Consider the following 27,682-nt stretch of genomic DNA (forward strand, 5'->3'; position numbering starts at 1 on the left):
ATTGATTGCCCAGCAAGATATCTCCATCTGCATTGCTCGTTGTGTCGCAGTTGAGCCCGATGTAGCCGTCCAAGTTAAAGCGATCGCGCGACGTTACTCGCCCTAGCTTTCATTTCAAGATCTTCTTCGTCTCAGCCACAGCACCCCATGGCAACCGATCTATGCCTGTCTGAAGGCGTTCCGGTGCTAACCGTCTCTCATGTCGTTAGCCGCGAATGCCTGGGCAAGCACAGCGTCGGCGCTCTACCGCACGTGGCCCGTCAGATCGACGCCTTCCTCGATACGGTGTCAGGTCCGGATGCAGTGGAGCGCGCGTGCAGTCGAGGTGTTTCAGTGCATGTGCTCTCGTACATCGCCTCTCGTGAAACGACGTCTGACTGGAAGGACGCTGCTGTCAGAGCTGCTGCAGGAGGCCACGTGCACGTACTCAAGTGGTTGTCCGCTAACCACGCCAGCAGTTGCGAATGGGGAACCAACGTCATGGACGCAGCGGCGCGGCACGGTCATCTTCAGGCACTTCAGTGGCTTCACAACAACCGAGACGAAGGCTGCACTGCAGACGCGATGGACTGGGCAATCTGTCGAGGCGACATTGCCATGGCTAAGTGGCTCCAAGCGAATCGGACTGAAGGTTGCTCCGATTTCGCAATGAACTACGCCGCAATTCGGGGCCATTTGGAGGCGTTGCAATGGTTGAGCGGAAACAGAAGCGAGGGGCGGCCGGGGTTGGCCCTGCAAGCTGCGGTACAGCATGGGCATCTATCTGTTGTGCAGTGGCTGTACGCACGCTGCAGTGGCAGGTATCGACGACTTGCACTGGAAGATGCCAAGAAGTTTGGTCACTCGGAGGTGGTCGCGTGGCTGCAGCAAGAACAAAGCAAAAACCGCGGTTTGGCCGAGTTGGTAGTCGACGGGATCAAATGGATCTGGCACTCGTTGCAGGTATCTACTGCTCTGAGGGTTGAGGGCATCGCGGTCAAGGATGAAACATTGATTTCTTCAAAGTAATTTGTTTCAGTGATTGCTGCCCCACTGCAGTGATCTTCTTGCGCAGTTCGCCACAAGGTCTTAGTTTAATTTAGATCTTGTTGAGGACCATGGACACGGGGTAGTGGTCGCTGTTGTATCCGCTGCACGAGGTGGTGTACAAGTCGTGGTTGAACGAGACACTGGAAATCGCTGACGAAAGCGATTTGGAGACCAAAATGTGGTCCAGGCTGCTCACTTCAGTCGTCTCGTAGACGCAGTCGTTGTCTTCGTCGTACCACTGCGAGTAGCGATCAGACTGCGAAACCTTGCTGGCCACTTGGACGAAGTTGCTGCCGGTCAAGATGCTGAGCACAGCACTGATGGGTTTGTTGCTGTTCTTGTCAGGCACCGTGTAAGACCAATCGTTCATGTCCCCCGTGATAATGGCGTGGTTTCCCTGGCTGACAGCAGCGCTGGCTAGACCAGCGAGCACCGTGGCCTGGGCTTCACGTTCATAGCACCGGGCCTTGTTCTCTGGGTTGGCAAGTAAGTGGGCGCCTACCAACGTGATCGGCTTCGAGAACCCCGACACGTTGAAGGTGGTGTAAAAGTGCTTCGACACGCCCTTGGTGCTGGAGAAGCCGCTTGCGCTCGGACACGTTGATCCGGACACGGGGATCGAAGCTGTAGCTGTTGAGCGTTTCAGGTCAACAACAGGATCCACGCGTGTCAACAGAGCCGCGTTCTGCCCCGTAGACGTGTCAGTGCCGCGCACGAGGTAGCCCACGTAGGTGGAATCTCCCAGGGTCTTAAGTTGAGTGATCACCGCTTCCAGCACCGTGCAGTCTTCCACTTCATTGAGCTGGAGGATGTCAGCGTTCAGTGCCTTGACTACAGTTGCGACCTGCTTCACGTGGCTTTGAGCTTGGGCGGCCGTGGTCCAGCTGCAATCCTCTCCGGGACATACGAGCGTGTGGGTCTCAGTTCCGAGGAACAGGAACTCGGCGTTGAACGTAGCCACCTTCAGCTGCGACTTGTTGGGGCGACGATCACCAGGGCTGCTAGGGGCAGTAGCGCATGCCGCAAAGGCGGCGTCGGCCGAGATTGCAAGGAAACTAGCAGCAGCAGCGAAGGCAGCAGCCGTCACCGAGGAGATGAGAGAGACCATGCCGAAGCTTGAAGAGTGCGAAGGTGGAGCGAGTGCGCTTGATCGATCCAATTCGGGAGTGAGGACTCCTCACTGAGGAGTTGCCAAGTGCTTGTGATTGAGCTAGTGCGGGCGAATAGTTGCGGTCTACGGGAACCCCCATGCACGTTTGAATGCCAGGCCCCAGCGAACCAGATTGAAGTTTGCACCTTGGGGATGACGAGCTGTTTGGCCCAAACGAGCATCACATGTTGTAGGTCAAGTGCCTGCAGCAGTGAATGCAAGAAGATAGCATGATGTCGAGCGCGTCGGCACTGGGATTCGCAAACTCTACAAATTGCCCTTCTGACCAAGTACATGTTCTGACTGTCCGCGCATTCATTGTTCTCATGTAAAGCCCCACAGCTTCAAGTTGGGATTGCTTACCGTAGAAGATGACCACAGCAGTTGCACGAATATGAATCTACAGTTCCACTTTCAAACAGCAAAACATCACCACTTTCCCGTCGGACCAGCTAAGGCTATCGTGCAAGAGTTGCTACTGACGCCGTCAGGTGTGGCGATCTCCACTGTTTCGCATTCAAAAACTGCGTCACTTACATTCTGCTCAAACGAGCTCTTCAGTTGATCCCGAGGTCCAAACTCCCCGGCCAAAATTTGCGAACAATTAGCTGAATCCATAGTTTCTGTGTATTGGTTGCATTGGATAAGTGAAACTGCTATCTTTTACAGTGCTCGAACCGACGCTAGTGCCTCGTGTTCGTAACAATGGGCGACGATCCTTATGACTTCGAGATCGCGTTGCCTACAGCTTCGAACACTGCTAACAGATCAACCAGAAAGCGTGGCAGCAGCAGTGACAGTGACGACGACGCCAGTGGTGCTAGCGGGGGTCTCAGCAGCATGAGTGGCATCAGCAGCGAAGTCGAGAGCGAACAAGGAACCGATCATGAACAACAAGATCGAGCGGAATCAAACTTCTCCCGGACATCTAAGAGGTTTAACGAGCCGAAGTTTGCTGCGACTGCTGCTGCTGCGTCATCGTCGGGGAGCGTTCTGGATAAAGCCAAAAGCTTTTTGTCCAAATACTCAGGTGCAGCAACAGGTAGTAAGTCAAACCTGCCAGCTAGGTAAGAAAGCGAACTCGAGTATTTTAATCTTGTTATCATCTAAAAGAATTTCGTTTCGCAGCTCTCGTCTTCGCATGGACCTAGATGATGATGATGATTTCTCTGTGGAATCTTCTTCTGGTGACGATGAAGCAGGAAAGTTAGCGCCTCCCACGAAATTGAGCAGTGTGCCGGTGATGAATGAGCAAGATAGCGCTTCGCTCCAGAGTTCTGAATGGCACAGTGTCCATGAAAAGAGTCATGAAAAGATTGCGAGTCACCGCGAAGATGTAAATGGAGAGAGCAGTCAAAACAGCATTGAGTCTCCTGCATATACGACTCATTCAGTGGCGGTTCCAGCGATAGCGACTCGCGATGATGAACACAGCAGCAACGGAAGTGAGCTTGGTGACAGCATCGAATCTTTTCACAGTAGCACGTCAGTATCTGCGGCAGAAACAGCCAAGATCACGTTGCCCAAACCAGCTTACCAAGAGCACGAAGACAGCGTCGATGTGTACGATGACTCATTCCAGGAGGAGAGTCTTGGTCTAAGTCATAATAGCGTCGTTGACCACAAGTTGGATCTTCAACCGAGCCTGGGCGCTCCTAGTTTTACTTCAGCGAGGGTGGGCCAGTCAGCAGCGTCTGAAAGCGGGGTTTACGAAGAGGAAATGTTTGAGGAGGAATCAACAGTAGCGATACCAGCTCCTACCATTAGCTCAAGTGCGATCAAAGACAACGATATACAGCAGGAGGATTACAATTCAAGCAACTATCTCGACGACGAAAAACCCTCTCTACCAAATCTGCCCGACGATTCTCGTACCGATTCCCCGACAGCAGACACTCCACAGCCTAAACTCCACTCGAGCCTCGGCGCCTCTGCATGCATTGCGGGCGAGACACTCGAGTCTGAAAGTGGGGTTTACGGAGAAGAAGCATATGAGGAGGACTCGATGAGAGCAGTACCTCCTCATCCTGTTAGCTCGAGTACAAATGAAGACGACAATGTACGACAGGAAAATGCGTCACCAGCGTGCGATGATTCAGGCGATGAAAAGGATGACAGCGTAGCTCCAGCTCCCAGTACCCCCAGTGCCCCAATGGTCCAAGAAAAGTCGGATCCCCCGCCTGAAGCAGAACTCGAGGAGGTCGCCCCGCCGACGCGTCCACGCGTGACCATCGTTAGGGCTTTCGAGCTCGATGAAGGAAAACGAGTAGAGATGCGGGACGCCAGTACTCAATTCACTGGAAACCACGCCGCTATTCAAACAGATCTGGTCCCAGATGGCATGCACAATTTGCTCGCTGCTTCACCAGCCCCAGCGCCTCCAAACCGGAAAGATCAAGTGTCTCCAAGTGAACCTGAAGCTGCTTGCGGTCAGCGCGAGCTACCACCAACTCCACCTCCTCCTCCAGTAGCATCAACTTTCGGGTCGTCAATGTACAGCTTGGACGCTTTGAAGGTGCCCATGACGGCATCGACGTCGATATACAAGCAGCAATTACTTGCTTTGCAGGAACAAATTTTGCAGAAGAAGCGTGAGACTGAACGCATTGTCCAGGACCGGATTTCATTCCAGTATACCTCCTTGCGAGGCACCGAGCGGGTACGTTGATCTTGAGTGGCTGGTCGATTACTGCTGTAGTTTCACTCACTGATGATCTTTGTTTTTTCTGGTGGTCACCCACGCATCCAGTTCTTAGCAGCTAGACGTGCCCAGAAATTGGAATTATGGGAGGCACTCATGCGCGTTGACCCAACGCTTGACGAGAAGAAGGCACGAGAAGTAGCGCGCCTAGCCCAAGCTGCGTCAACGTAAACTGTTGATATTTTCCATTTCTAAAAAGAATACAAACACTGGATTTCAGGGTTTGTATTCTTTTTAGGGCTCTCCCACAATTCAGGGCCTGAATTGTGGGAGAGCCCTGCATGAAATGCATGTCTGCTAGAGCGATCTAATTCCTCGTATATTGTGGTGGTGGGTTCAAGTATTCTATGGGTACCCATGGCTAGATAGATCCACGGATAGGAGTGCTTACAAATACAAGTACTCACGATCTCAACGCCGAGCCAAGTCAATCTTTTTGATTCCAGTGCTTTGTTCAAGTGCAGGGACAAGCCCTATACAAAAGATCGTCCTCGAGGGGACTCGAACCCCCAATCCCCGCCTTCGGAGGGCGATGCCTTATCCATTAGGCCACGCGGACATGCCGATATGTTGTCTTGTTTTGATTTTTTTTAACACCTAGAGTTCAAGAGGTGGAGATAGTTCGTACAATGAGAACCTGCTTGTCATTTCAGCAGTTTGGTCTTTCAAGATTGTAGCGACGGCGTTTGCATAGCAATAATTGTTTCCAGCTTTGCAAGGACACAAGGCAGCCTGTGCTTTGATGCCATTCTGGCTGCACATGAAAAACAAAGCAACTTGATCCACTCTCTGATCAAGTGCTTGATCACCACTTGGTCGGATTTAGGTATGGTTCATTAAAGCTATCGAGGGAGCAGCGCGGCACCGCCGCCACGCGTCTAGGAGCAAAAAAAGAGTGTACAAGGCACGCCGGCGCAACCCCGCCTTCTACTGCAACCGCGCCGCCTCCTCCCCCACAGTAGTCTGCTAGCACACGCCTCTTACAGCGTCACGCCCGGCACGGACGCGCCCGGCGCCGGGTGCGACGGCTCGTACGAGTGTCCGGGGTCGAACGAGGTGCCCGGCTCGTACCCGACGGGGCTCACCATCGCCTGCGGGGAGCGCGGCACGCCGGCCACGCGCATCGAGTGCTGTGACTGCTCCAGCTCAACCTGCTGCTGCAGCGTGAAGCGCGGCTCAGGCGCTTCTGGCCGCTCCGCCAGAATGGGCACCGAGTCCTGGCGGTTGCGCGTCTGCAGCGGCGCGGCGCCGGTCACCGAGTCGCTGCGCATCTTGGACGCCGAGGACGGGATGGCCGCCGGCGCGGCCGTCACCGCCGACTCCTTGCGCATGGCCATCACCACCTCCTTCTGCGCGCGCTCCTCGGCCGACACGCCGCCCGTGCCGGCGGCGTTGGCGTAGTTGTTCGTGTTCGAGCGCGGGGCCTCAAAGAAGATGTCGCTCTGGCGGTCCAGGTCCAGGTCCTCGCGCTTGCGGGTACGCACGTAGAAGGTGATGACGACCAGCGCCAGCACCACCACGGCGGCCACCACGACCGGCACGATCCAGCTGGACGAACTGGACGTGCTCGAGCTGCCGTTGGCGGCGCTCATCGAGCCGCCGGAGCTGCTGGGCGCCGCCGTACCGTAGATGGAAGTTGTCGCGGACGAGTCCAGCGCAGCGGATGACGTGGTGTCCGTCGATCCCGACGTAGCGGTCGACGTAGTAGGAGCCTCCGTCGTGGCCGAGGGGGCCGCCGTCGTGGCAGCAGGCGCCGCAGTAGTAGCTGTCGGTGCCTCGGTCGTCGCTGTCGGAGCTTCAGTAGTCGCAGTAGGTGTCTGCGTAGTGGCTGTGGGGGTCTTAGTCGTCGTAGTAGGCGTCTTGGTCGTCGTCGTGGGCGTCTTAGTCGTCGTGGCAGGCGTGGCAGTCGTCGTAGCCGGCGCCATCGTTGCAGTCGTGGCCGTGTCGGACGAGCTGTCAGTGTCAGCAGCGTCCGAAGATGCCGCCGTCGTGGTGGAGGTGGTAGAGTTGCTTGTCGTGTCCTGCGCCATGACGAGCGCCAGCACGCACAGCGCCAGCAGCAGCAGCAGCGCGCCGAGTCTTCTCACGCCCATGTGTGCGTGTGTGTCTTCCAGTACCTGCCTGCCTGCTTGTCAGTCTACCTACCCTTCCGTCCTCCCGTCCGTCCAAGTGAGAAGGGGCTGGTTGATACTCCGGCGAAGCGGAGTGAGTGCTTGTGACGCGAGTGCGGGCGCCTTGACCAGAGCGAAAGTTCTGCGCGCCGCGGCCGGAATGAAAGGCGAGGGAGGGCGGCCGAGAGAGTCGGTCGGGTAAAAGCCAAGTGCCCCATTCCCACCAAGAGAAGGCGCAACCCCACGACGCGACCGGGCCAGATGGTGCCGGCGATCGACGAAATGCACATGAAACGCTGCGGCCACTTGCTGCACGGCAATTCTCGCCTATATAGGGGTTTTTAATACGCCAGCTTGTCTGCGCAGCAGCAGCGACTGTCGTGGACATGCGGCTGCGGGGCGCTCGCAGTTCTTGGCGGCCGGGCACACGATCGAGGTGAGCCGGAAACGGCTGCGGCCTCAAGACGGTCGTCGCATTCTTTCGAGCGCGGGAGCCCCACGCTGCGTGCACGCGGATCGTCCATGCCAATCACGCACGCAATTATCAGTCGCCTTCACGTTGCGGGGGCACTCCGCACTGCGGAGTGCGGAGTCCGCAGCGGAGCCCAATGACCTCGTGCTTCTCGTACTGTAATCGGAGTGCACTAGCCATTGGGCCAATGGCTAGCAGGTCTTGCTTCTCGATGGCTCCTCGCTGTCAGGTGAGACTTCGTGTGCAACGGCGAGCATGGCAGGGCTTCGTGGCATGGCCGTGTAGCTTCAAGCTGCGCCGCTACCTGTCCAGAGCTCTTTCGAGCTCTGGACAGGGCCCCTGCCGATCCCGGGATCGCGCCACGCTGACTCAAAGTCAAACGCTACAGCGCCCATGTGGCGGGTGTGCCCTGCAGCGCGTGCCCATTTTCGCAGGACATGTGCCTTCGAGGCGCGGAGGAAACGTGCCAGACCCCGTTACGCTCTGACAAGAGAAGTGTCCGTGGCCGATCGGGTCAGCAGCTCGGCGGTGACTTCGGGGCGGACCTTTACAGTACTAACGCGCCATTACGCATCGATTAAGCTCCATGTGTGGCTGCGTCTGCAGCAATGGTGTCGTGCTACAAATCGTGGCGGTCGATCGAAAGGCAGGATGTAGACAACTGCTAAAGCGTGGGATGGCAACACACGCAACTTCAGAAACGGGTGTGTGCACTGCAGGATATGCAGTGGAGGCTAATGTATGCTTCCCTATACTTTGCATACTTCGGGCTAATATTTGTTCGCAGCACCTTGAGGTGAGTAACGGCTCCACGTCGCTTTCGCATTAGTGATCGCAGCGAACGAGGCAATGATGGCTCGGAAGTCCTCGGTCAGCACGCGGGGCCGGGGCAATGCTCCTGCTGCAAGCTTGACTACGGCAGCAAGAGGATTCGTCGAGTTTCACCCCAGTATGTCGCTGGAGAACGCGCCAACGCTAGCTGATTGCCTCCCGGGGCCGGTTAAGCCGGTATTTTCATCTCATTCCTTGGCGGAGCTGGACTCGAAGGACACCACCCTGGAACAGGTTCTCGCGGATCGCTGCCAGGTGTGGACAAAGGTGAACGAGGTACGCAGCAGGGCATCGTATACTTCGAGCCCACCCAACTATGGGATCTAATCAATCGCCCTTGCTTTAGGTGGTCGAAAAGCTGACGCCGCTGCAAGTCTACCAAGGAGACGTCCACGCCCTCCAGAAGCTGCAACAGCTCCACCTCCTTTGCAATATCCTTTTAGACATGCACTTCGCATTGCATACATTCTACCGTGATATTGGCCACATTGTAGTCCTCCTTAACATGCCCCACAGCAGCGCGAGACGCACCTTCGCACCCTCCAGGTTACATTATTGCGGGAAGGACGAGCTCCTCCATCGGCTGAAGCCGTCATACCCACGAAGGCCCCCACCGAAATGTACCGTGTCCTTCTTTGCATGACAACGACTTCAACATGCGTCGTGTGTCCATGACTAACCTGCTTTGTCTTCAACAACTCAGCGACCAAGGTGACAATTGCGTCGATGCGTCCAACGCAAATGAAACAGAGTGGCAGCAAGAACAAGAGCGACACCTTGACTTCGTGGACTATGACGCCATGGACTTGATTGAGCTATCCGAACAGCTCGCATAATCTCTTACGTGTAATGTTGCAAGCGGCACAACACCTAAAAATCACAGGAGATTAGATCGGCTCCCCGTCCAAATCATCTTCATCCATAGGGGCCCCATCCAAATCTTCGTCGTCGAGAGGTTCTCCATCTAGCGCATCGTCAACTACATCGCCGTCAAGTGGTTCGCCATCCAGCGCTTCGTCATCCATCGGCTCCCCGTCGACATCGTTGCTACGCTCAGAACTCGGCTGCTCGTCCATAGGGTCTCCGTCTAAGTCCTCCTCATCAATCGGTTCGCCATCTAGATTTTCTTTATCTTCTTCGCCCACCTTCTCAGACTTTCGCTCTGCCGCGTCCGTTGTGTCAATCCTTGGTTCATCTGCGGAGACGAAGTTGCTGGTAAATTGGGAGCTGGGCTTCTTGATAGCCATCGCCGGCGCTGGTGCACTGGTAGCAGTTGGAGACGTGAACTCTCTCAGCCAGTGGAGACGAGCTGCCAACTGATTCACGTCGCCTGAGGCCAAAATTCCAGATTGTCGGCATGTTTTGCGTAGTCGCTCCAGATCCGCTTCTCCAATACCCTCAAACGTCAGGCTGTGTGTGGCGATGTACTCGTCCTCTTCCACCTTTCGGAGGAAAGTAGCATGAAGCCCCACCAATACGGCCGGTGGGAACAGACTCCAGCTTTCCCACGCGTTCAGCACATTCATCACTTTGTCCTTCATGGCGTTGGCAGACATACGACCGACGATGCTCTTGTGCGCAACATGCAAAGTGTCCATAATCTCTGGCAGGCACTCTTGGAATGTTGTGCGGAAGAGCGATGCATTTTTCACGGCAGCTGAGCTGTTGTGTAAAATGTCGGATGTCACGTACAGCAGCCCAACTAGCGTGACGCCAGAAGCTGAAGAGCTCTTGAAAGACTCTAGAATAACGTTGACGAGATCCACCGCTGCCTCTGAATTGTCGAGTGCGAAACCCATCGTTTTCTTGACGGATTCTCTTTCCAGGGTCAGCTCGCTGAGCAATTCCTTGAAATCGTCATAATCCTCATTGGACAGTCGGTTGCGTTCCCGTCCTCGCTCCAAGTCGCGTGCGCGTGCCAGTTGTTGGCCAGTCAGCAGCTTTTGATCTTTGACCACGATAGTGGATTCACGGGTAGTCCGACTGTCAAAATGTCTTCTATCTCGGCTTCTATCCTGCGAGTTGTCTCTGTGACGTCGGTCTTCCCGACGAGAACGTGAGCGCGAGCGATGACGATGCTTCCGCGGGCTTGAATCCTCAGAGGACCACGACCTGCTGCGATGGCCACGGGTTCGACTTCTGCTTCTACTGCGGTATCTGTGCCGACGGCCTCTTCGATCATCCCGGCTATCATCAGAGCTTGCTGAGCTACTTCGAGAACGATGGCGATCTCCACCCCGTCGCCGATGAGTTCTCCTGGGACTTGAACTTGGGCTTCGTGACCTGCTGCGACTAGAGCTTCGACTTCTACTGTAGCGTCGCCGGGGTGATACGGAGCTTCTCTCGCGGAAACTGGTCCGTCCAGACGATCGAGAGGACGAATCTTGCCTTCTACTCCCTCGAGAAGATGATTTCGGTGGCACCCATATAGGACCATCGGCTGTCATCTGAAACGGGTTCTCACGCCACGAATATTCATCGTCTCCCATCGCGAAGGAGTAGACTCGCCACCGGTAGTAAAGTGCTAAAGGCGATTGCGGCTCAAACAAAAATCCGTAGTCGGCCTTGTTGTTGGCCTCGCGCATGCGGACAGCATTTTCGAACTGTAGTCCATCCGCTGCCACGTAACGAGCGAGGCGATCCACGCGCCGCTTCACTGATCCATCGGCAGGTATCTCGACTGTAATTGTCCGCATTCCGACATTAGCCGAAGGAATGGTAGGGGTAGTGACCGACGGTGGGGTCACAGGAGATGGGAGCAACACCCCCGGCGCACGAGCTCGAGGCTGAATTTTAACAGCTTTGCCCCAGCCAACGATTATCGGCTGACCTTCCAACTACAATAACGTTAAAAGGTTAGAATGGATCCTGGCCACATTATCGAAAAGCACTCACCTCCTTGTTGTCGAGATTAACACGGGCGTCATCAGCATCACGCCGCTCATAGAAGCTTACGAAGCCGCAGTTGCGCCTACGCGCACGCTCCTCCTCCGACCGCGGCCACATGATCTTGACCGAGTACACGTCGCCATAGCGACCAAACTCTTTCTGCACACACACAAGAAGCAAGGGAGAACACATCTGGCATCAGCGTCCTCCTCAACCTGCACCAAACATCCACTTCCTCAGGCAACGTACCTCCAGCACTTCCTCCGTGACCGTCGGCGCCAAATTGCCCACGTACAAATTCGTCGTCTCCGGGTCGCCGGTGTCGAACGACCCCTTCGTCATGGCCGCCCCCTCCACCGAGACAGGTGCTGGGCCTCGCTCCTTCATTTCCTCCAGGAACTCGTCGATCGCTCGCCGTTTTTTTTGCTTCTGCGTCGTCTGAAGCTGCTCGCGGTGCTCCGCGTCCTTCTGCTTGATCTCCTGCAGCATTTTGTCCATCTCCGACACCTTTTTGCCCGCCGCCGCCGCTGTGGCCGCCGACGGCGGATCCTTCGCCCTCAGTCTGTACACATCCCCGCTCAGTCCGGCCGACTGGCGGCCGCTCTCCTGCGTGCCGCCCCGCACGAACGCCTTGCCCTTGGTCTCGTCCTCGTTGTCGAAGGACGCCACGAACGTCGCGTAGATCTTGGCGGCCTCCTCGTCCGCCTGCCGCTTCTTGGCCTCGCGGTCTTCGCGCTCCTGCAGGTTACCGGCGTCGTCAGTGAGTTAGAGGACCTCCATCGAGCAGGGCGCGCCGCCGCAACACCTTCTGGAACTTGGTCTTCTTCTGGTGGCCCAGCACGAAGCGCGCCAGCTTGTCGTCCGTGAGCGCCGTCAGCGAGCTGGGCTGCATCTCCGTCTTCTCCATGCCCCACGGCAGCGGCGTCTGCGGAGCCGGCGCGGCCGCGGGCGGCTCCGCGTCCTCCTCCTCAGCGCGGCTCGAGCGTCTCCGCCCCATGAGATCGACAAGTGCCGCACGATGAGTTGCTTGTGTGCGACACCTGAAATGGGTAATGTTGCGCAACATTAGCACTAAAGATCGAGGCTCCCCCTCTTTTCAAGAAGAGAAATCTTACGCGAGGAAGCAGACCGACATCATGGTGCGTGGCTGGCTGTGTGCATCGCGTGTGGGCCTGCGCGACCCCTAATCTAGCTGTCCGAATGGAGGACTAACCCATCCGCTTGTTGTGTACCTGTTACTCCGTCGCCCTGCAGTCCATCCTGTCCTACAACGGCGCGGCGATCATCGCCATGGCGGGCAAAGATTGCGTCGGTATCGCATGGTACGCTCGCTGGCTGCTTTGCTTATTACTGGGTCTTAGGCTCTTCAGCAATGCATTTCGGACAGTGCGGTGACTAACCTACTGCTGCTACGCGCGTTGACAGCGACACCAGACTAGGCATGCAGGCGCAGACCGTGGCCATGGACTTCCAGAAGGTGTTCCGCGTGACGGACAAGACGTTTCTGGGTCTGGCGGGCCTCGCCACGGACGTGCAGTCCGTCTCGCAGCTGCTCAAGTTCAAGCTCAACATGTACAAGATGAACGAGGAGCGCGAGATCAAGCCCAAGACGCTGAGCGCGCTGCTGTCGTCCATGATGTACGAGAAGCGGTTCGGCCCCTGGTTCGTGGAGCCCGTGATCGCCGGCCTCACAGAAGACAACAAGCCCTTCCTCTCCAGCATGGACTGCCTGGGCTGCGAGATGATGACCAAGGACTTTGTGGTGGCCGGCACCATGGAGGAGGCGCTCTACGGCATGTGCGAGTCCATGTACAAGCCCGACATGGAGGAGGAGGACCTGTTCGAGACGCTCTCGCAGTGTCTGCTGTCGGCCTGCAACCGCGACGCGCTCTCCGGCTGGGGCGCTGTTGTGCACATCATCACACCCAAGGGCATCACGTCGAAGAAGCTGCAGTCGCGCCAGGATTAGGCGTGCAACCCAGTTTACCATGCTGCTGCGTTCTGGACGCCGTGCGGTGCACACTCGGCGAAAGCTCGCGGTGAATGAACACAAGAGCTCGCACTGGGCGAGTGCAAGCAATAAGGCGACAGACGAATACAGGCATAACGACATTCCTACACTGCGAATAGATCGTTATTTTTGTTGTGCAGGTAGGCAAGATCGTGGAAATGGCATAACTACTACTTCAATCTTCGCTCTCCTGGCATCCACCTGGACCTTCGTAGGGTAGCACAATCGGCAACCGAGGGCATCGCGACCAAATGATTACAGGCAAGTGTAGTTCAGCATCCTCGATCCTTGCGCCATTGCCTGGAGCACCAAGACATCGCAGAGAGGCGAGCGTTGCCATGCAGCTCCAGGTCGTTCGCTCTCTCAAAGCCTGCAAATGCCGGTACAGCCATGCCCAGCTGGCTGGGTGCTCACTGTCACGCTTTGCCGGTCGGTCACTTCGCCACAACCGCACAATGCACGACACGCAAACGGTCCACGCCCGGGGCTCTCCATGCACGCAGCATTGCATGGCATTCGCGCGCTGGGCGGCTCCCCAGCCAGAGCTCGTCTTCAAGTGAGAGAGCTGCTCGCATCTCTTCACCGGGGCCGGCCGACTCTAAGAGCCCCTCTTAGGTACGTTGCCATATGCGCCCCCTCTCTACTCGCATACGCGCTCTACCCGGACTGCCCGGACTCAAGCGGCGACGACGCCGGCGCAGCAGCTCCGCGGCTGACGCGACTCCCCCCGCGCGCTTCGCCTCGTCCGACTCGGACAGCAGCGAGTCTGCCCCTCGACGGCTGCTGCCTTCCGCGTCGCTCGCGCTTCTGGCTCCTCGGCGGCTGCGACGTCGCCGCCCGCGCAGCCTCAGTCCAACTTCTGTAAGCTCCGTCGGCTCCTTCGGCTCCTTCTGCTCCTTCGGCTCCAGCAGCTCCAGCTCCGCCATGGCGACCACGATGGTGCCCGCGCCGCCCTACATGCTGGGCGAGCGCCCCACGCCCGCGCACGGCGGCTCGGGCGCGCCGTCCTTCCGCCAGGTGCCGTTCGTGCGCGCCAGCGAGCGCGTGGAGAGCGGCGTCAAGGTGCGCAAGCAGCTGCGCAAGTACCTGAAGGCGGCGTCGGCCACGCAGCACATGGTGGCGCAGAGCCACCTCAGCGACGCGTGTCTGCCGGCGCTGCAGCCGCAGGAGGTGGCGCAGTCGTGCTTCCAGGAGTTCTTCACGCAGATGCGCACGTACAACCAGGTGCTGGGCAACAAGCACCTAGCTGCCAGCAAGGCGTACCTGGATATGACCAAGCCGCTGGAGAACTCGGGCAAGTCGAAGCGCTGGGCGCGAGACGTGTACAACTTGGTGCAGCGCTGCGTGACGGACGTGCAGGCAGCGGAGAAGAAGATGGACAAGGCCAGACTTCGCGTATCGCGAGCTGCCGACGAGCTGGCGCACTGGAAGAACGTGCTGGAGGCCAATGAAGCTACCTACCAAGTGCAGCCGAACAACCCGGAGGTTAAACGCGCGTTCCAGCTAGCGCAGTACCGGTTCTCTAACGCCTTTGGGGAAGATGAAGCGGCTGGCGCAGAATACGACGACGCGAGGACCATGCTGCTGAGCGCGATTGCGAGGCGAGATGAAGTCGTCGAAGAAGCGTCTGAGCTCTCACAGAGCGTGGAGGAAGATCGATTGGATACGCTGCTCATTGTCATCGAGCAGTTCGTCGAGACCAAAGTGGCGATCTTACAGGCGGAGATTGAGGCTATGGCCGACCTGCAGCGCACACTGAAAGCGATGGACCGTGACTCAGTTGTGCAACAGTATATTGTGGATAGTATGGCGCCTGAACTCACGCATCGACACGCTAAGGCTCTGAGTCTGATGGAGTGGCACCGAGTGTCTTGGCGGTACGAACAGCAATCGCGGCAAGCTGCCGAGCCGGCCAGCTATTTGGCGGTTGCGGGATCCCAAGAAGATGTCGCGAAGCTGAAGGCCTCGGGTGTGTCTGAGAAGGACGTTGAGGTTATCAAGGATTTTGTCTCAAGCTGCTTTGTAGAACCCGAAGCAGCACTCCTTCCTTCAGCTACGTCGACCTCGTCAGGCAGCGCTGGTCCTTCGTCAAAGCACCGCGCCAAGTTCACAGACGCCTCCGCTTCAGCCACACAGTCCATGTATCGCCTTCAAGTTGTCCGTCGTGTGATACTGGATTGCCTCACGCATCAACGAGCACACGATCGTGAACTCACGCGCGAAGGTTTCTCTCGACTTTCGGCAGCTTTGCGCTTGCTGCTAGACGCCTGTGTGGCTCAACACGACACACGTACTACGAAGCACGTCATGAACATGCTGCAGACTTTTTACCGCAAGACCAGCAAGGATGGACAAGAGTATCTTCATGCAGCGCTAAAGGACCATGCGGCTTGGCGGGTTGCTTCATTCTGGGGAGATGCTTTGCTGGAAAGTGTGGCGGAGGAGGTTAGCAAGACGTCGATGGACACTCCGTGGTACTTCCTGGCTGACCCTGAGCGTGCTCAAAAGGTATTGGAGCTGCATAATGTCGTCTACGGCCAAGTGTCTGCCTACTTGTATCACCTTTCTAGCTTTGGCTTTACGCGGCGACAGCTACTTCAGTACGCGCGTAACGTGTGTTTTGCCTACGAACTGGGCGAGGATCAGCGCATCAGTCTACTAGCCTCAGTTCAAGGTATGGCTCTGGAAGCATCGCAAGAAGACGAATATGAGGAGAAGCGAGAAGAGCCTATGGGGCTGGGAGACGATGACTGGCAATGTCCATCAGAGCGCGATAGTGAAATGTCCGACCGCGGCATCAGCAGGGTTCCTGCTGCGCGAACGGCTGACGTTCAATTCACCTCATTTACGTTGCCGGACTGGTCATCGTTCTCGAGTGGTGGTGGCATTAGTGGTGTTGGGGCTGATGGAAGCGTGTCGAAGTTTGGCCGAGGACGTGGAGAGTCAAGTGCATCCAACGCAACGACTGTTATAGAGGGCTCAACCACGGCTTCTTATGTCGGTAGCTTGCGCGATCTGGAAGAGATGAAGATAATCGCGTCGACTGTTGTTGGTGAAGAGGGCGACGAGTCCTGGGAAAACTTGTTTGGAGCGTCAGCCCCCGCCTCAACGGCCGCAGGCGAGGAGCCCACCCCGTCGATCCTGGGCATTGACGATGACGGGTCCGACGCAAGTGATAAACACAAGGATAAACTGATGAAGCGGCGCAAGAATTCGCGCAAACATAACGATCAATTGCGGCTCGCGCGCAGTATCCCTCTCAGTCTCCGCATCCACGAGGAGGAAGCGAACGCGGCCGCGTCCACTGCAACAGCTGCAGTATCAGCAAAGTCGGAGCAGAAGCAGCCACCGCTACCTCCGGGTCCTCCTCCGCCATCGTCGGTCCCGATCCTGCTACGACCCCGTTCGACAGACAACGTGTTCGTGGCAGCTCGGGAAGAGGCCGGGTATCTACCACCCACACACAGAACCAACCTTCACAGCTTGAGGCAGGATCACGTGTTCGCTACGGACGAGAACGGCAATGCTAAATCCGAGAGGAGACGACACAGGAAGCTTCACAAGGCGCGGTCCGTTGCCAGCATCGACACGTCCGTGCTAAGGGCCGAGAATGAGCAGGCATTCAACAGCAGTCGCTCTGCAGCAAGCGCTGCCTCAGGCATGGACCAGATCAAAACGATCGCCGCTCGAATGAAGCAGAGACGCAAGGAGAACAGCAGCGGCAACATCAACTTCGTAGCGCTGACACGCGCTCAAAGCGACGCAACCGAATCGGCTTCTGCATCAGCTAATGCGTCCAGAGACCCTCCCACACCGGAGAAGAAGCCGGAAACGACACTGTCAGGCGTAGCAGCTCTGCGCGCTCGCTTCGAGAACAAATGACCCACTAAGTAGAATAAAAGGAGTGAGATCAGCAAAGCGAAGATAAATTACCTTCACTGCTAGACACATGAATGCGCTTTCGAGGAAGAGAAACAAGTTAGTTTAGCGACTGTCATCTAGAAGAGCCTCCAACCTCCTCCCGTCCCGTTATCGTCTAGAAGCGGCCGCCGCCTTTGGGCGCCTTGCCCTGGTACTTTTCCGGCAGCAGGAAGTTGGCCTTGTTGTCGCTCGAGTGCACGAAGAGGCGGCCGCACACGGGCATGATGTCCCACTCGAGGCTGAGCGTCACGTTGGCGCCGCGCAGCTCGTCGTGCTGGTCGGCCAGGAAGTACTTGACGCCCTCGTCCTCGAACTGCAGCAGGCTGGCGGCCTCCTTGGTCTGCACGATCTTGTCCCAGATCACCACCTGGTTGCGCGAGTTGCTGGCGCTCTCGAACTCAGCCATCACGTACACGAAGAGCTGCTTGACGTTCCAGTTGAACACGGAGCTCAGGTCTGGACACGCATACAGATACCACACCTTTAGCCACAGATGGACAGTTAACTTACTTACAGTAGAGAGAACGCACCGGCGTCCAGGTCGAACGAGAGCGTGGCGCGGTCCGCCTTGTCCCGGTAGTTGCGCAGCGAGTGGATCTTGGTCAGCTCCAGGCGCCGCACGACCGGCGCCGGCTCGTGCAGGAACGTGCTGATGGCCGTGAGCGTGCACATGATGGCCAGCGCCATCAGCGACGTGAAGAACACGGCGTTCGCGCGCGTCCAGACCGAGTACATGCTGCCACGCGGAGGATATTCGCTTTGTGCGCTCAAGTCGATTGTTGGGGAGAAATGACGCGGTGTGATTGGACGAAATTCAGAAAGCAGTGCAACGGCAACTATAACATGGCTCACGATGGCACCTCTACGCGTTGATGCCAACTCTTTCATGCAACACTCAAAGCATGGAACGCACATCATGGCCGGCAAACAATAACTTGATGCAGCGCAGCGTGCACACTGCACTAGTACTGCATCGCTTAGTTGTATTGTTACAGTCCGGATCTACACATTGTCACCCGCTGCAGCTCTCGAACCCAAAATGCTGCAAGCTCGTCGATATAAAACTTACCTTACACAGCCGCGGTGGGGTTGGAGGTGGCGAGCATCACCACAGGCGCCGGCTGACGATCGACTCCCGCGGTCAATAGCTCGGCGACCAGCAGCTGCGCCGTGCGGAGGCAGCGCAGGTGCATGATGGTGTTGGCGGCGACCAGCAGTCCAACGAAGAGCCCGACGCTGCTCGAGTAGTAGTAGGTGGACTCCCCGTACTCGCTGTCGTCGATGCTGTCGCCGTCGCTGCCAGCGGTGCTGTTGTTCCCGTAGCTGTACGTGCTTCCCGAGAAGACGAGCGTCATCACCAGTAGCCACATGTTGAAGACCAACATCGCGTAGTTGCACCAAATGTACCAGCGAAGCCATTTAAGCCGCTGCGAGTCCACAGGCGGGCGCGAGCCGTAGTAGCCTATGAAGGCAGTCATAAGACCCAGCGTGCCCAGGATGAACGGCTGCAGGAACAGGAACGTCGCCGCGTAGTACGCCATCAAGCAGCCGGCCATCCACCGACACTTCTGCAGGAACGCGAAGCGCATGTTGTCGGCCTCTGCGTCCCCCGACACTCCACCAGGGGCCATGGCCATGACCGTCACGTAGGGAAGGTTCGAATTGGTGTTGGGCCCGCTCTGGTAGATTCCCTGGGGGGCGTTCGGGTTCACGGGGATGTTGCTGCCTCCGGGAAGGTGCGACTGGATCTGGCCGATGTTGCCCAGCGGCTGCGACACTGCAATGGGCGGCAGCGTCGACGCCATTTTCATCGTTGCGGCGGGCGTTGCATGGGCGATGTACGGCGCGTTGGACGCCTGCACTTGCTCCTGGGTGGTGGTAGCAGTCGTCGCGCTCGTGCTGGAGGACGGAACTGGAGCCGTGGCGTCTGCTGAGGGCGGCGCTGGAGGCTGCTGCTCGCCTGCGTTTCCTGAAGCGTTCATCATGTCCGCTGCGCTCGAGTCTGCCAACGTCGGAAGAGGCTACGACGCGGAAAATTCAGTGCCAAGTATTCGGTTCTGTAACCGTAACCTCAATGTAAGTAACCGTAACCCCGGTGTAGCCACACACCAGGGTACGGTTACTATTGAGGGTACGCACGGCACTCGCGAAAGATGTCCTTGGCGCGGCGCCAGGCTGGTCGCGCGTGGTCCTCGGCGGGAAGCCGACGCTTCTCGCTCGCAGCTCCGGGCCAGCTGCCATACCGCGTTCTGTTCTTCGGCACGGACGACGTGTCGCTCGCCACGCTCAAGGCGCTGCACGCCCACAGGTGCCGGCGGATCGTGTGGCTGCCACCAATTCGTCTCCTGTACACTCCGCCTAACTAACTGAGCCGCGTTACGTCCCCGCAGCAATGAGGAGCTGGGCGCTGACCGCCTCGTCGAGCACATTGCGGTCGTGTGTCCGTCGGACCGCCCCATGAACGGCCGCAAGAAGGACGAGCCCGTGCCCGTCAAGAAATTCGCGCAGCGCTGCGGGCTCAAGGTCTTCGACACACCGGCGCACTTGAAGTCGCTCAAGACTTGGAACTTCCCCGTGGCGGACAAATTCGACGTGGGCGTGGTCGTGTCCTTCGGCTACTTTCTGGTGCGTTGGTGAACTGCAAGGAGATCGGTGAGTGGGCGAACTGTTAACTCTAGCTGGTACTGGTTGTGTTGATTTTGTTGCAGCACCCGCACATGCTCAAGAACCTGCACCACGGGGCGATTAATATGCACCCGTCGCTCCTTCCCAAGGTGCTGTAAACACTGTTGAGGTGCTCAGGAAATGACTGCCACATCTCATTAGAACGCTTGCTGTATTGGAGTAGTACCGGGGTCCTGCGCCGATCCACCATGCTCTGCTGAACGGTGACAAGACCACGGGTGTCTCGGTGATTGAGATCGACCCGAAAGCTTTCGATGTGGGGCGCATTCTACTCCAAGATCCCTACGATATCACGCCCGGCATCCAGTGTCAGGAGTACGGGCGAGCCACTGGATGCACTTGATCCGGTAATCGCGAACTAATTAACCTTTCGTGGTCGACTTATCGTACAGGTTGGCAAAGGAGCTCGCTGCATTCGGAGCGGATTGCATCGTGAAGACGCTGGATGACTTGCCAGCCCGTAAAGGGGCAGCAATTGTTCAGGATGATGCAATTGCGTGTAAAGCCCCCAAGCTGACGCTCAAGGATGGGTTTATTGGCCTCGATGAGTCTGCCACTGAAATATTTCATGTAAGAACTTCAGCACCGAAACCGAACTGGTTGCATGTACTAACGCTGCATTGTTTCCCCTTGTATCGTTCCTGTCCTCATTAGCGATGGCAAGCCCTAAGCAACTCGGTGGGGGTGTGCGTCCAGTTTCGAGAAAAGGTCGTCAAGCTTATCGAAGTCCGACTCCCGTTGACAGAAGAGTTGCAATCCGGTAAGTCTCTTGGCCCGAGAATTGCACTCGGTTAAATAGTCATTCTGATTCAATCATTGTTCGTAGTTGAAGCCGACGAAGCTCGCAATGGCCCAGCACCAACGGGGACCTTCTTCTTCGAGAAAAAACGCCAGGCGCTCTGGCTGCGGTGTGCCAAGGACTCATGGTTGCTCATTACTAAGCTGCAGCAAGCGGATCGAAAGATTGGCACCGCCCTGGATTTCTGCAACGGCTATCGCCTCAAGAACATGCAGCGGGAGCACTTCGAGAGAGTGACTGTCGCACCTCTAAACAGCAAACTGTAGATACAGTGTTGGCATGCTCGTATAGTTGGGCAGCATGAACAGACCCTTTTGTTCGAATTTGGAGATAAACGAAGATGCAGAATTTTATCTCGTGAAAGCCATTGAACAACGTCGTGTAGCCTGATTCAGGATAATGGACAAACTCACGCTTAGTAGAGACTGGAATCCTTATGCGTTGCACTGCACCTTTCTCATAGCAATAAAAGACCGACAAAGACGACAGGTATGATCTTTGTTTTAGGTACCCGTTGATACAGCCCATGTTTTTGCTGTGAAAACGGGAAAGAGACATTTTAATATCCCAAACATGTTCGGCTTGTGGTGCGGGCGTCATTGCCTGCAAATGCGATGCAAAGCCTATTAGCTGAGGTCATCGAAGCTGACAAACGTCACAGTAGAGACGTTCAAAGCTATCCTCACGTAAAATTGACTAATAAAACATTCGAAAATTTAATCTTCATCGACCATCGAGTTTCATTATTCCTGTGTACATGTAAAGTGCAATTCGTCGAGTGAGGCAGCTCGAAGGCATTCGGCACAGGAGACCATACGGGCTGCAGTATACATCAAGAGTATTCTATAGACGTACAGTACACGTTGTCTTCGAAGTGCCGAGAAGTGTCGAGGAGGATACACGTGTAAAGGAAGTCTCGGTGAGGCTCCTCGCGAATTTCCTGGCGGTGCTGTCTGCACTGTCGAAACCGTGCATGGCCGTTGCAGCATGGGTTCCGACTAGAGTTGGTCAAATCCTTATCCAGTTATTACCAGTTACCGTTATTACCTTCGTACTTACCATTTATTAACGTTAATAACTTTTATGTATAGTTGGTGTGGCAGAAATATTCGATCTGCTAACGGTAATACCTCATGTGTATAGTTGGTGTGGCAGAAATACTCGGTCAACGCGTTTCGTGAAGTTGTCAACGTACGTGGAGGTCTACCGACATGAATCTGCGTATGCTCCACGTGGCAGGCAGCTCGCGCACGGGGCCTATTCTCGTCGCTGCATTCGCAAACTTGCTCCTGTAGAGCCTGCAAGCTCCATGGACCAAAACGGCCACCGCAACGAGGACCGGGCTAGCAGTGAAGGTCTGGCCTTGGTCGCCCTTCAGTTGGCGTGTGGACCGAGTACATTGTGGTTGTGCCACGTTGGGCCAACCCGAAGAAGCAGCACCGCGACGTGACGTGCAGGCACTGCTCCAAGCTCATCAAGAATGCCCAGCCCAAGAAAAACCTCCGCCCACACATTCGCAGCTGTCCCTGCGCCCCAGCGGACGTCCGGGCTAATTACCCTGTAACACCCTCCAAGCGAGATCGTCCCGACACTTCCGATAGGCCCCACAGTCCGTCCAAGCGTTCGCGGCCTGAAATGGCTACGAGTGTGCTAGGACCGGTCTCAGTGACTGAAAAGAAGGAGTTCCATCTTCAGATTGCCAAAGCGTTCTATGCCTGCGGCATTCCGTTTCGAGTCATCGAAAATGGAGCCATGAGGTGTATCCTGACGAAGTACCGGCCCGGAATGACGCTCCCTTCACGCCAAGATTTGGCGACCTCACTGCTTGATAGCGCGTACGCGGAGGAAGTTGCCAGCGTTATGGAGGTGCTGAGGGAGCAGCAGTACGTTGCCATTGTATGCGACGGATGGTCCGATCCCAACAGCGAGTCCATTATCAACTTTATGGTGACGTCTCCATTTATCCGACCCATATTTTGGTCATCGGAGCGCTGCGCCGACAAACAGCATACAGGGGAGTTCATGGCGTCAGAGTTGAACAAGGTGATTCAAGCTGTTGAAAATGTCGTCGGAAAAGGATCGGTATGCGCTGTTGTGGCGGACAACGCGTCTAACAGGCGTAAGTCATGGGAGCTTCTAATGGCCAAGATACCAAGTCTAACGTGTAACGGCTGCGCGGCACACACGATCAATCTTCTACTCAAAGACATGTTCGGGATGGAGTTCATGAGTGACGTCTTCAAGAAAGCCGTCCTAGTTACCAAATTTGTGCGTAAACGTGCAGCGCTTCTTTATCGCTTTCGGGCTCTGCAACGCAAGTATTTTGGTACCCGGCAGCGACGACGCGCGCTAATCATCCCTGTTTCGACGCGGTGGTACTCGAGCACAAATTGTATTTCCAGTGTCGTGAGGAACGAAGATGTGCTGCGTGAGTTGTTTTCCAACCATGAAATTCTGGCTCGTTACGGAGATGCTGCTGCCAAACTCAATCGCGTCGAGTCCATTTTGGCTGATAGCATGTTTTGGGTGAATGCCAGAGCCGTAATGCGACTGGTGAACCCGATAATCCAAGCTCTCGGCGCTCTCGAAAAGGATGGGTGTTGCCTTTCGATGGTGTATGAATACTTTCGTGGACTGAAAACCCACGTCATCTACAACCGCGAAACTGATGATGTTGCTTCTGGTATTCTTAACACGATCCGAGGCCAGATTAGCTCCCGCTGGAACACCCTCAAGCGCGAATCAATCCTCGCTGCATTTTTACTGGACCCAACTAAGTCTACGGACGACTTTGAAGGTGATGATTTGGACAATGCAGTCGATGCATGCGTAGATCTAGCTACACGAGTTGGTCTACCCTCCAACGTATCTCCAAATGCGGTTTGCCGAACTGTCATGGCTTTTATTCGCGTGAAGAAGTCCTGGACAGCCGAAGACCACGAAAAAAACGCGAGGGACACGCCATTAGACTGGTGGCTGGTCAAGGTTAACAAGTTTCCGCTCCTACATGCTTTGGCTTCCCGCGTTTTGAGCATCCCGACGACGTCCGCTGCGAGTGAGCGCTCGTGGAGTGTTCACTCCTTCATCCGCACCAAGCGACGAAATCGGCTGAAACCCGATCGCGTGGAAAAGCTAGCATATTTGTACTCGAATGCGGGTGACAAGGCTGCAACCAGTGCAGTGCACTATCACGTCAATGCAGAAGAAGAGGGCGAAAGCAGCGCGAGTGACGACTACAGCGATGATGACGTCGTTACGCCAATTGCTCCCAACAGCTCCAGTCGCATGCGCGGTAGTCGGTCTAATACGGCGCGCCGATCACGATTCTTCACGCCCTCGCAGACCGACCAACGTGAAGCTGTCCCACCCCCGCTAGCTCGAAAAACACTATTTTCGCCTGCACTAGCCAACCCGCTACCCGACCAAGCGACGAATACCAGCACAGTATGCAGTGACGAGGCTGCGGTCGCTCTTACGCAGTCGGTCGCTCTTACGCAGTCGGTCGCTCCTACGCAGTCAGTCGCACTTACGCAGTCAACAAGCAGCGGAACCGTTTTCACGCGTGCTGATGAGCGCCAGCTTGTGCCACCGGTCGTGAGGCCGCCCGGATCGGCAAGTGCAACAACACCGAGTCTACCAACTAGCGATCGTCTCGTATTTTCAGGGGCTAGCAGCGGCCGTCGTGGACTACCTCCAACTCCACAGTCGAGCACTGGACGCACCCACCACTCGCCGAGGGTGCTGTTTGGTCCAACCTGGGAGCATTAGCATATTTGACTTTGTTCACGCTAGCTAAGCCCGCAACACGATCCATATTTTCATTCCGTTCACGCCTTCTTGATTACATATTATGCACTAGTTAGTCAATAGAGTCGTCGTCCTCATGCAAATGTGTATCAATGCATTGGCTTCAACCTCTTTCGAATTTCTTCGAGATGCTGCCTCGGCTGATGGTATTTCTAGCAGCTTCCTCCGCTTCATTTTCTCGTGAGGAGTTTTGGTTCTGCTGCGGAATTGGGTAGTTGTTCATGATAGGGGTAGACTTGATGGTGCTTGTCGGACGTGACGGCATATTCGTCGTCGCGCTACTCGAGCCTTGATCACTCATGCACGCAGCCGAGGATGTTCGATTTGCTCTTGCCAGCCTCACCACCCTGTTTCAGCGCGCACACAACCTTTCTGTGCTTGTGCGTGGTGAAGCTGCGTGTGGACCCGTGGCCATGGCGGTCGCAGAACACTTTGGTGACCTTAGTGGTGGCGAACTTGCTAGGGGTGAAGGAGAGGTGGAGGGCTAAACCGCTTTTGCCCTGACTAATCCGAGTTCAAATAATGCAAACACCAGCTCTTCTTGCTCTTCTTATGATCGTAGAGCTTCACATCAGTTAGCTCACATATTCAGTGCATCGTGCCGTACCCGCCGAAACAGGTTGCCCTTCTACGAGATGACCTCAACTTGAACTTCTGTCACTGAGCTTCCAGCGCAACGGCGCACATTGGCACAGCAGAACGCGCACTAGCACTCCCACAAATAAAGAAGCGTCATATTTGGTTAAGAATGCAGTAATAATGTAACATCAACGCTTGTAGCGCAACATTTAGGCCTCGTCCAACCCTTATCAGCGAGCTGTTCGTTCATGTAACAGCATAATGGCCACCTCGGCGATGTATATGAAACTCTTCAAGCCCTTCCCTCTCTTACGAATCTGCAGCACAACACACAAACTCATGAGATCCACCATATCCAGCTACACGCTCTCCCACCGGCACTTACTTCATTTTTGATGAATCCCTCGGCCAGCAGGCACGTGACGTGGTCCACGTACTGATGGCTAGGCCCGCCCTGCAGGAGATAGGTGTTGGTGGTGCCGGACTCCGTAGTGCCAAAGAACTCGCAGGTCCTGTCGCTCAGCAGTGAAGCATCGGCCTCGTCCGTCGTGAAGCGCACGCCGCACCTGTTCTCCTTGGGCACCATGTCGCCTAGTCCGAAGCAACTGCCGGTCGCAACGGTGTACAACTCGGGTGACGCGCCGATGATGTAGACGCCCACACCGGCGGCACGGAGCGCGTGCATGGCTGACTTCTGGCCACTGAAGAAGCGCAGGTCCTTGGTGAACGAGCCGTCGACCTGCAGGTCGCCCGCCAACGTATACATGGGGTCCGCGAGGGCCAGGCCGAGCGTCATGGTTTCGGTCTCCGTCATGTCCACTAGCATGGCGCGTGAAGAGGTCTTCTGTAAGCAGTCTGAGTGGCCTTGTCGCAGTCCATCGTCTCGGGCCGAAAAGCAGAAGTGCAGGTACACGATGGCTTCCTTGATGACATCCAGCGGGCGTTTGACTACTGCGTTGCGGAGCCGTTGCTGGTCAGCTTGAATGTGGGGCGACGTACGCGTCGTAGAGCACCTTGGGCCTATTTTTGCGAGCCCCGTGGCCAGCGTGGCGCCGGCGCCGTTCACGTCCTGGCCGAGCAACGAGCTGGTGCCGAGCGACGCGTAGATCTAGGGGAGAGATTCCAGCCTGGGACCGGAGAACGCACCGCGCGCGCGCAGGCTAGCATTGTGTGGGAAGCTGATATGAGCAAAAGCTTGCTCTTCCAGAAGTTAAAATGCTTAATATTTAAGTATTACGATACACAAATGATACACAAAGGTAATACCATCGTTATTAAATGCCTAAAATTACTAATACCAGTTATTAAGAGTTATTAACTTGGTAAGAAACAACACTAGTTCCGACCTCCATCTGCAAAGTCGGAACAGGTCACAGCATCGTCAGTATCATCACCATTGACTTTCGAAGTCTACATTGCCAATCCTTCAGGCTTTTGGCTCTGTCAAGATTTTACAGATTTTGCTCTCATGATGTGCTTTTCGCCATTACGTACGGTGAAGTCTCCTTTGGCGAGGACAACCTTCCGAAGGTCTCCAGTCTCCATGCTTCGACGAGTTCACTCCCAATTTCGCTCTCAGGTCGACTTTGAGTCCACCAAGCCTCCAGACTTCTCAGAACCATGCTGGCTGCTACTGCCCTCGCGTCAGTCGCTGCTCTTCTAGTGGCCTCGATCCCGAGCGCCGATGCCCACGGCTACATGCTCATCCCCGAGTCGCAGTTCAAGGGCTCTGCTACCTCGGCCTGGATCGTGCAGATCGACCCGGTCTGGACGAGCAACGACTGGGATGGCAACAACGCTGGAAGCGTGGACGCGTTTAAGGCTCTGAAGACGGCCAACAACTTCAAGGACCTCAAGACCCTCATGGACGACACTTCGGTGTACGGCGCTGACTGCGGTTTCACGGACCCGAACGGCACGCCGCAGCCCATTCCGACGGACGGCAAGGCCACTTTCTCGCGTGCTATTGTTCACGTGGGTCCGTGTGAGATCTGGCTGGACGACAAGAAGGTGCTGTACGAGGATGATTGCTTCAGCAAGTACGGCAACGAGAACCAGGACATCAAGTCGGTCTTCCCGGTGGACTACTCATCATGCGACAACGGTGGCTGCAAGGAGATGCGCTTCTACTGGTTGGCGTTCCAGGGTGTCGATGGCAAGACCGTGTGGCAGTCCTACAGTAAGTTTGTTGTTGCGAGGAATTCCATGTCGAGGTTGACGAGCAAGTTTACTAATATCCTTTGTGTGGTGATATTACAGAGGATTGCATTCCCCTTCAGGGCACGGGAGGTGGCGGCGGCGGTTCGTCGACTTCGCAGACGCAGTCTTCATCGACGGGCGACTCGAACAGCCCTTCCAGCGGCCACTCTAACACCCCGCCGAGCAGCGACTCCAACAGCCCCTCGAGCGGTGACTCGAACACCCCGTCCAGCGGCGAATCGACTACCCCGGCGCCTGAGTCGAACGACTCCACCACGACTCAGGGTTCGTCAGCGGAGACCCCATCTGTGGCGACTCCATCTGTGGAGACCCCTGAGGTTACCCCCGCCCCGTCGTCCAAGTGCAACGGCCGCAAGCGCCGCAACTAAGCGCACCGCGTACCAGTGTTGAGTGAAGATGTTGGTCGTGCTACTGGGATTCCCCCAATTCTACGTGTAGACAGCTACGGTATATGATGCAAGTTCAATGGAATGTGAG

General features: G+C 56.1%; 12 protein-coding genes and 1 non-coding gene across 13 annotated transcripts; 7 read left to right on the forward strand and 6 right to left on the reverse strand.

Annotated features, from left to right (window-relative positions):
• Positions 1–393: 393 nt before the first annotated feature.
• On the forward strand, positions 394–924 carry PHYSODRAFT_386607 (hypothetical protein; the record flags this gene model as incomplete). Its single annotated transcript, XM_009538462.1, has 1 exon — positions 394–924. A coding segment is annotated over one exon (531 nt), but the record flags the coding sequence as incomplete, so codon positions are not given.
• Positions 925–1,078: 154 nt separating this feature from the next.
• On the reverse strand, positions 1,079–2,137 carry PHYSODRAFT_306430 (hypothetical protein; the record flags this gene model as incomplete). Its single annotated transcript, XM_009538463.1, has 1 exon — positions 1,079–2,137. One exon carries the CDS (start codon positions 2,135–2,137, stop codon positions 1,079–1,081), a length of 1,059 nt encoding a protein of 352 aa, XP_009536758.1.
• Positions 2,138–2,884: 747 nt separating this feature from the next.
• Positions 2,885–5,051, forward strand: PHYSODRAFT_306431 (hypothetical protein; the record flags this gene model as incomplete). Its single annotated transcript, XM_009538464.1, has 3 exons — positions 2,885–3,246; positions 3,308–4,838; positions 4,878–5,051. 3 exons carry the CDS (start codon positions 2,885–2,887, stop codon positions 5,049–5,051), a joined length of 2,067 nt encoding a protein of 688 aa, XP_009536759.1.
• A 315-nt stretch (positions 5,052–5,366) lies between these two features.
• PHYSODRAFT_t1546 lies at positions 5,367–5,439 on the reverse strand. The gene has a single exon. It is a non-coding gene; the product is annotated as a tRNA-Arg (tRNA).
• A 195-nt stretch (positions 5,440–5,634) lies between these two features.
• On the reverse strand, positions 5,635–7,120 carry PHYSODRAFT_356005 (hypothetical protein). Its single transcript, XM_009538465.1, has one exon. It carries the CDS (start codon positions 6,971–6,973, stop codon positions 5,861–5,863), a length of 1,113 nt encoding a protein of 370 aa, XP_009536760.1. The 5' UTR covers positions 6,974–7,120; the 3' UTR covers positions 5,635–5,860.
• Positions 7,121–9,181: 2,061 nt separating this feature from the next.
• Positions 9,182–12,180, reverse strand: PHYSODRAFT_528320 (hypothetical protein; the record flags this gene model as incomplete). Its single annotated transcript, XM_009538466.1, has 5 exons — positions 9,182–10,309; positions 10,718–11,131; positions 11,190–11,342; positions 11,433–11,921; positions 11,989–12,180. The coding sequence occupies 5 exons, from the start codon at positions 12,178–12,180 to the stop codon at positions 9,182–9,184; spliced, it is 2,376 nt and encodes a 791-aa protein (XP_009536761.1).
• A 125-nt stretch (positions 12,181–12,305) lies between these two features.
• On the forward strand, positions 12,306–13,299 carry PHYSODRAFT_288866 (hypothetical protein). The gene is made up of 3 exons (XM_009538467.1): positions 12,306–12,322; positions 12,438–12,505; positions 12,609–13,299. Exons 1-3 carry the CDS (start codon positions 12,320–12,322, stop codon positions 13,150–13,152), a joined length of 615 nt encoding a protein of 204 aa, XP_009536762.1. The 5' UTR covers positions 12,306–12,319; the 3' UTR covers positions 13,153–13,299.
• Positions 13,300–14,118: 819 nt separating this feature from the next.
• On the forward strand, positions 14,119–17,194 carry PHYSODRAFT_565245 (hypothetical protein; the record flags this gene model as incomplete). The annotated part of the gene is made up of 1 exon (XM_009538468.1): positions 14,119–17,194. The coding sequence occupies one exon, from the start codon at positions 14,119–14,121 to the stop codon at positions 17,074–17,076; it is 2,958 nt and encodes a 985-aa protein (XP_009536763.1). The 3' UTR covers positions 17,077–17,194.
• Positions 17,195–17,233: 39 nt separating this feature from the next.
• Positions 17,234–19,061, reverse strand: PHYSODRAFT_444736 (hypothetical protein; the record flags this gene model as incomplete). Its single annotated transcript, XM_009538469.1, has 4 exons — positions 17,234–17,571; positions 17,646–17,872; positions 17,947–17,951; positions 18,273–19,061. Coding segments are annotated over 4 exons (1,359 nt in total), but the record flags the coding sequence as incomplete, so codon positions are not given.
• Positions 19,062–19,268: 207 nt separating this feature from the next.
• Positions 19,269–20,972, forward strand: PHYSODRAFT_565252 (hypothetical protein; the record flags this gene model as incomplete). The annotated part of the gene is made up of 7 exons (XM_009538470.1): positions 19,269–19,423; positions 19,506–19,740; positions 19,824–19,889; positions 19,964–20,115; positions 20,193–20,370; positions 20,455–20,560; positions 20,627–20,972. 7 exons carry the CDS (start codon positions 19,269–19,271, stop codon positions 20,863–20,865), a joined length of 1,131 nt encoding a protein of 376 aa, XP_009536765.1. The 3' UTR covers positions 20,866–20,972.
• A 1,571-nt stretch (positions 20,973–22,543) lies between these two features.
• On the forward strand, positions 22,544–23,752 carry PHYSODRAFT_389346 (hypothetical protein; the record flags this gene model as incomplete). The annotated part of the gene is made up of 3 exons (XM_009538471.1): positions 22,544–22,763; positions 22,806–23,245; positions 23,309–23,752. Coding segments are annotated over 3 exons (1,104 nt in total), but the record flags the coding sequence as incomplete, so codon positions are not given.
• Positions 23,753–25,215: 1,463 nt separating this feature from the next.
• PHYSODRAFT_262743 (hypothetical protein) lies at positions 25,216–26,152 on the reverse strand (the record flags this gene model as incomplete). The annotated part of the gene is made up of 3 exons (XM_009538472.1): positions 25,216–25,302; positions 25,371–26,093; positions 26,132–26,152. The coding sequence occupies 3 exons, from the start codon at positions 26,150–26,152 to the stop codon at positions 25,216–25,218; spliced, it is 831 nt and encodes a 276-aa protein (XP_009536767.1).
• A 453-nt stretch (positions 26,153–26,605) lies between these two features.
• Positions 26,606–27,573, forward strand: PHYSODRAFT_340332 (hypothetical protein; the record flags this gene model as incomplete). Its single annotated transcript, XM_009538473.1, has 2 exons — positions 26,606–27,164; positions 27,245–27,573. The coding sequence occupies 2 exons, from the start codon at positions 26,606–26,608 to the stop codon at positions 27,571–27,573; spliced, it is 888 nt and encodes a 295-aa protein (XP_009536768.1).
• Positions 27,574–27,682: the final 109 nt, after the last annotated feature.

The sequence above is a fragment of the Phytophthora sojae genome, assembly GCF_000149755.1.
Source record: "Phytophthora sojae unplaced genomic scaffold PHYSOscaffold_12, whole genome shotgun sequence".
In the NCBI taxonomy this organism is placed as follows: Eukaryota; Oomycota; class Peronosporomycetes; order Peronosporales; family Peronosporaceae; genus Phytophthora; species Phytophthora sojae.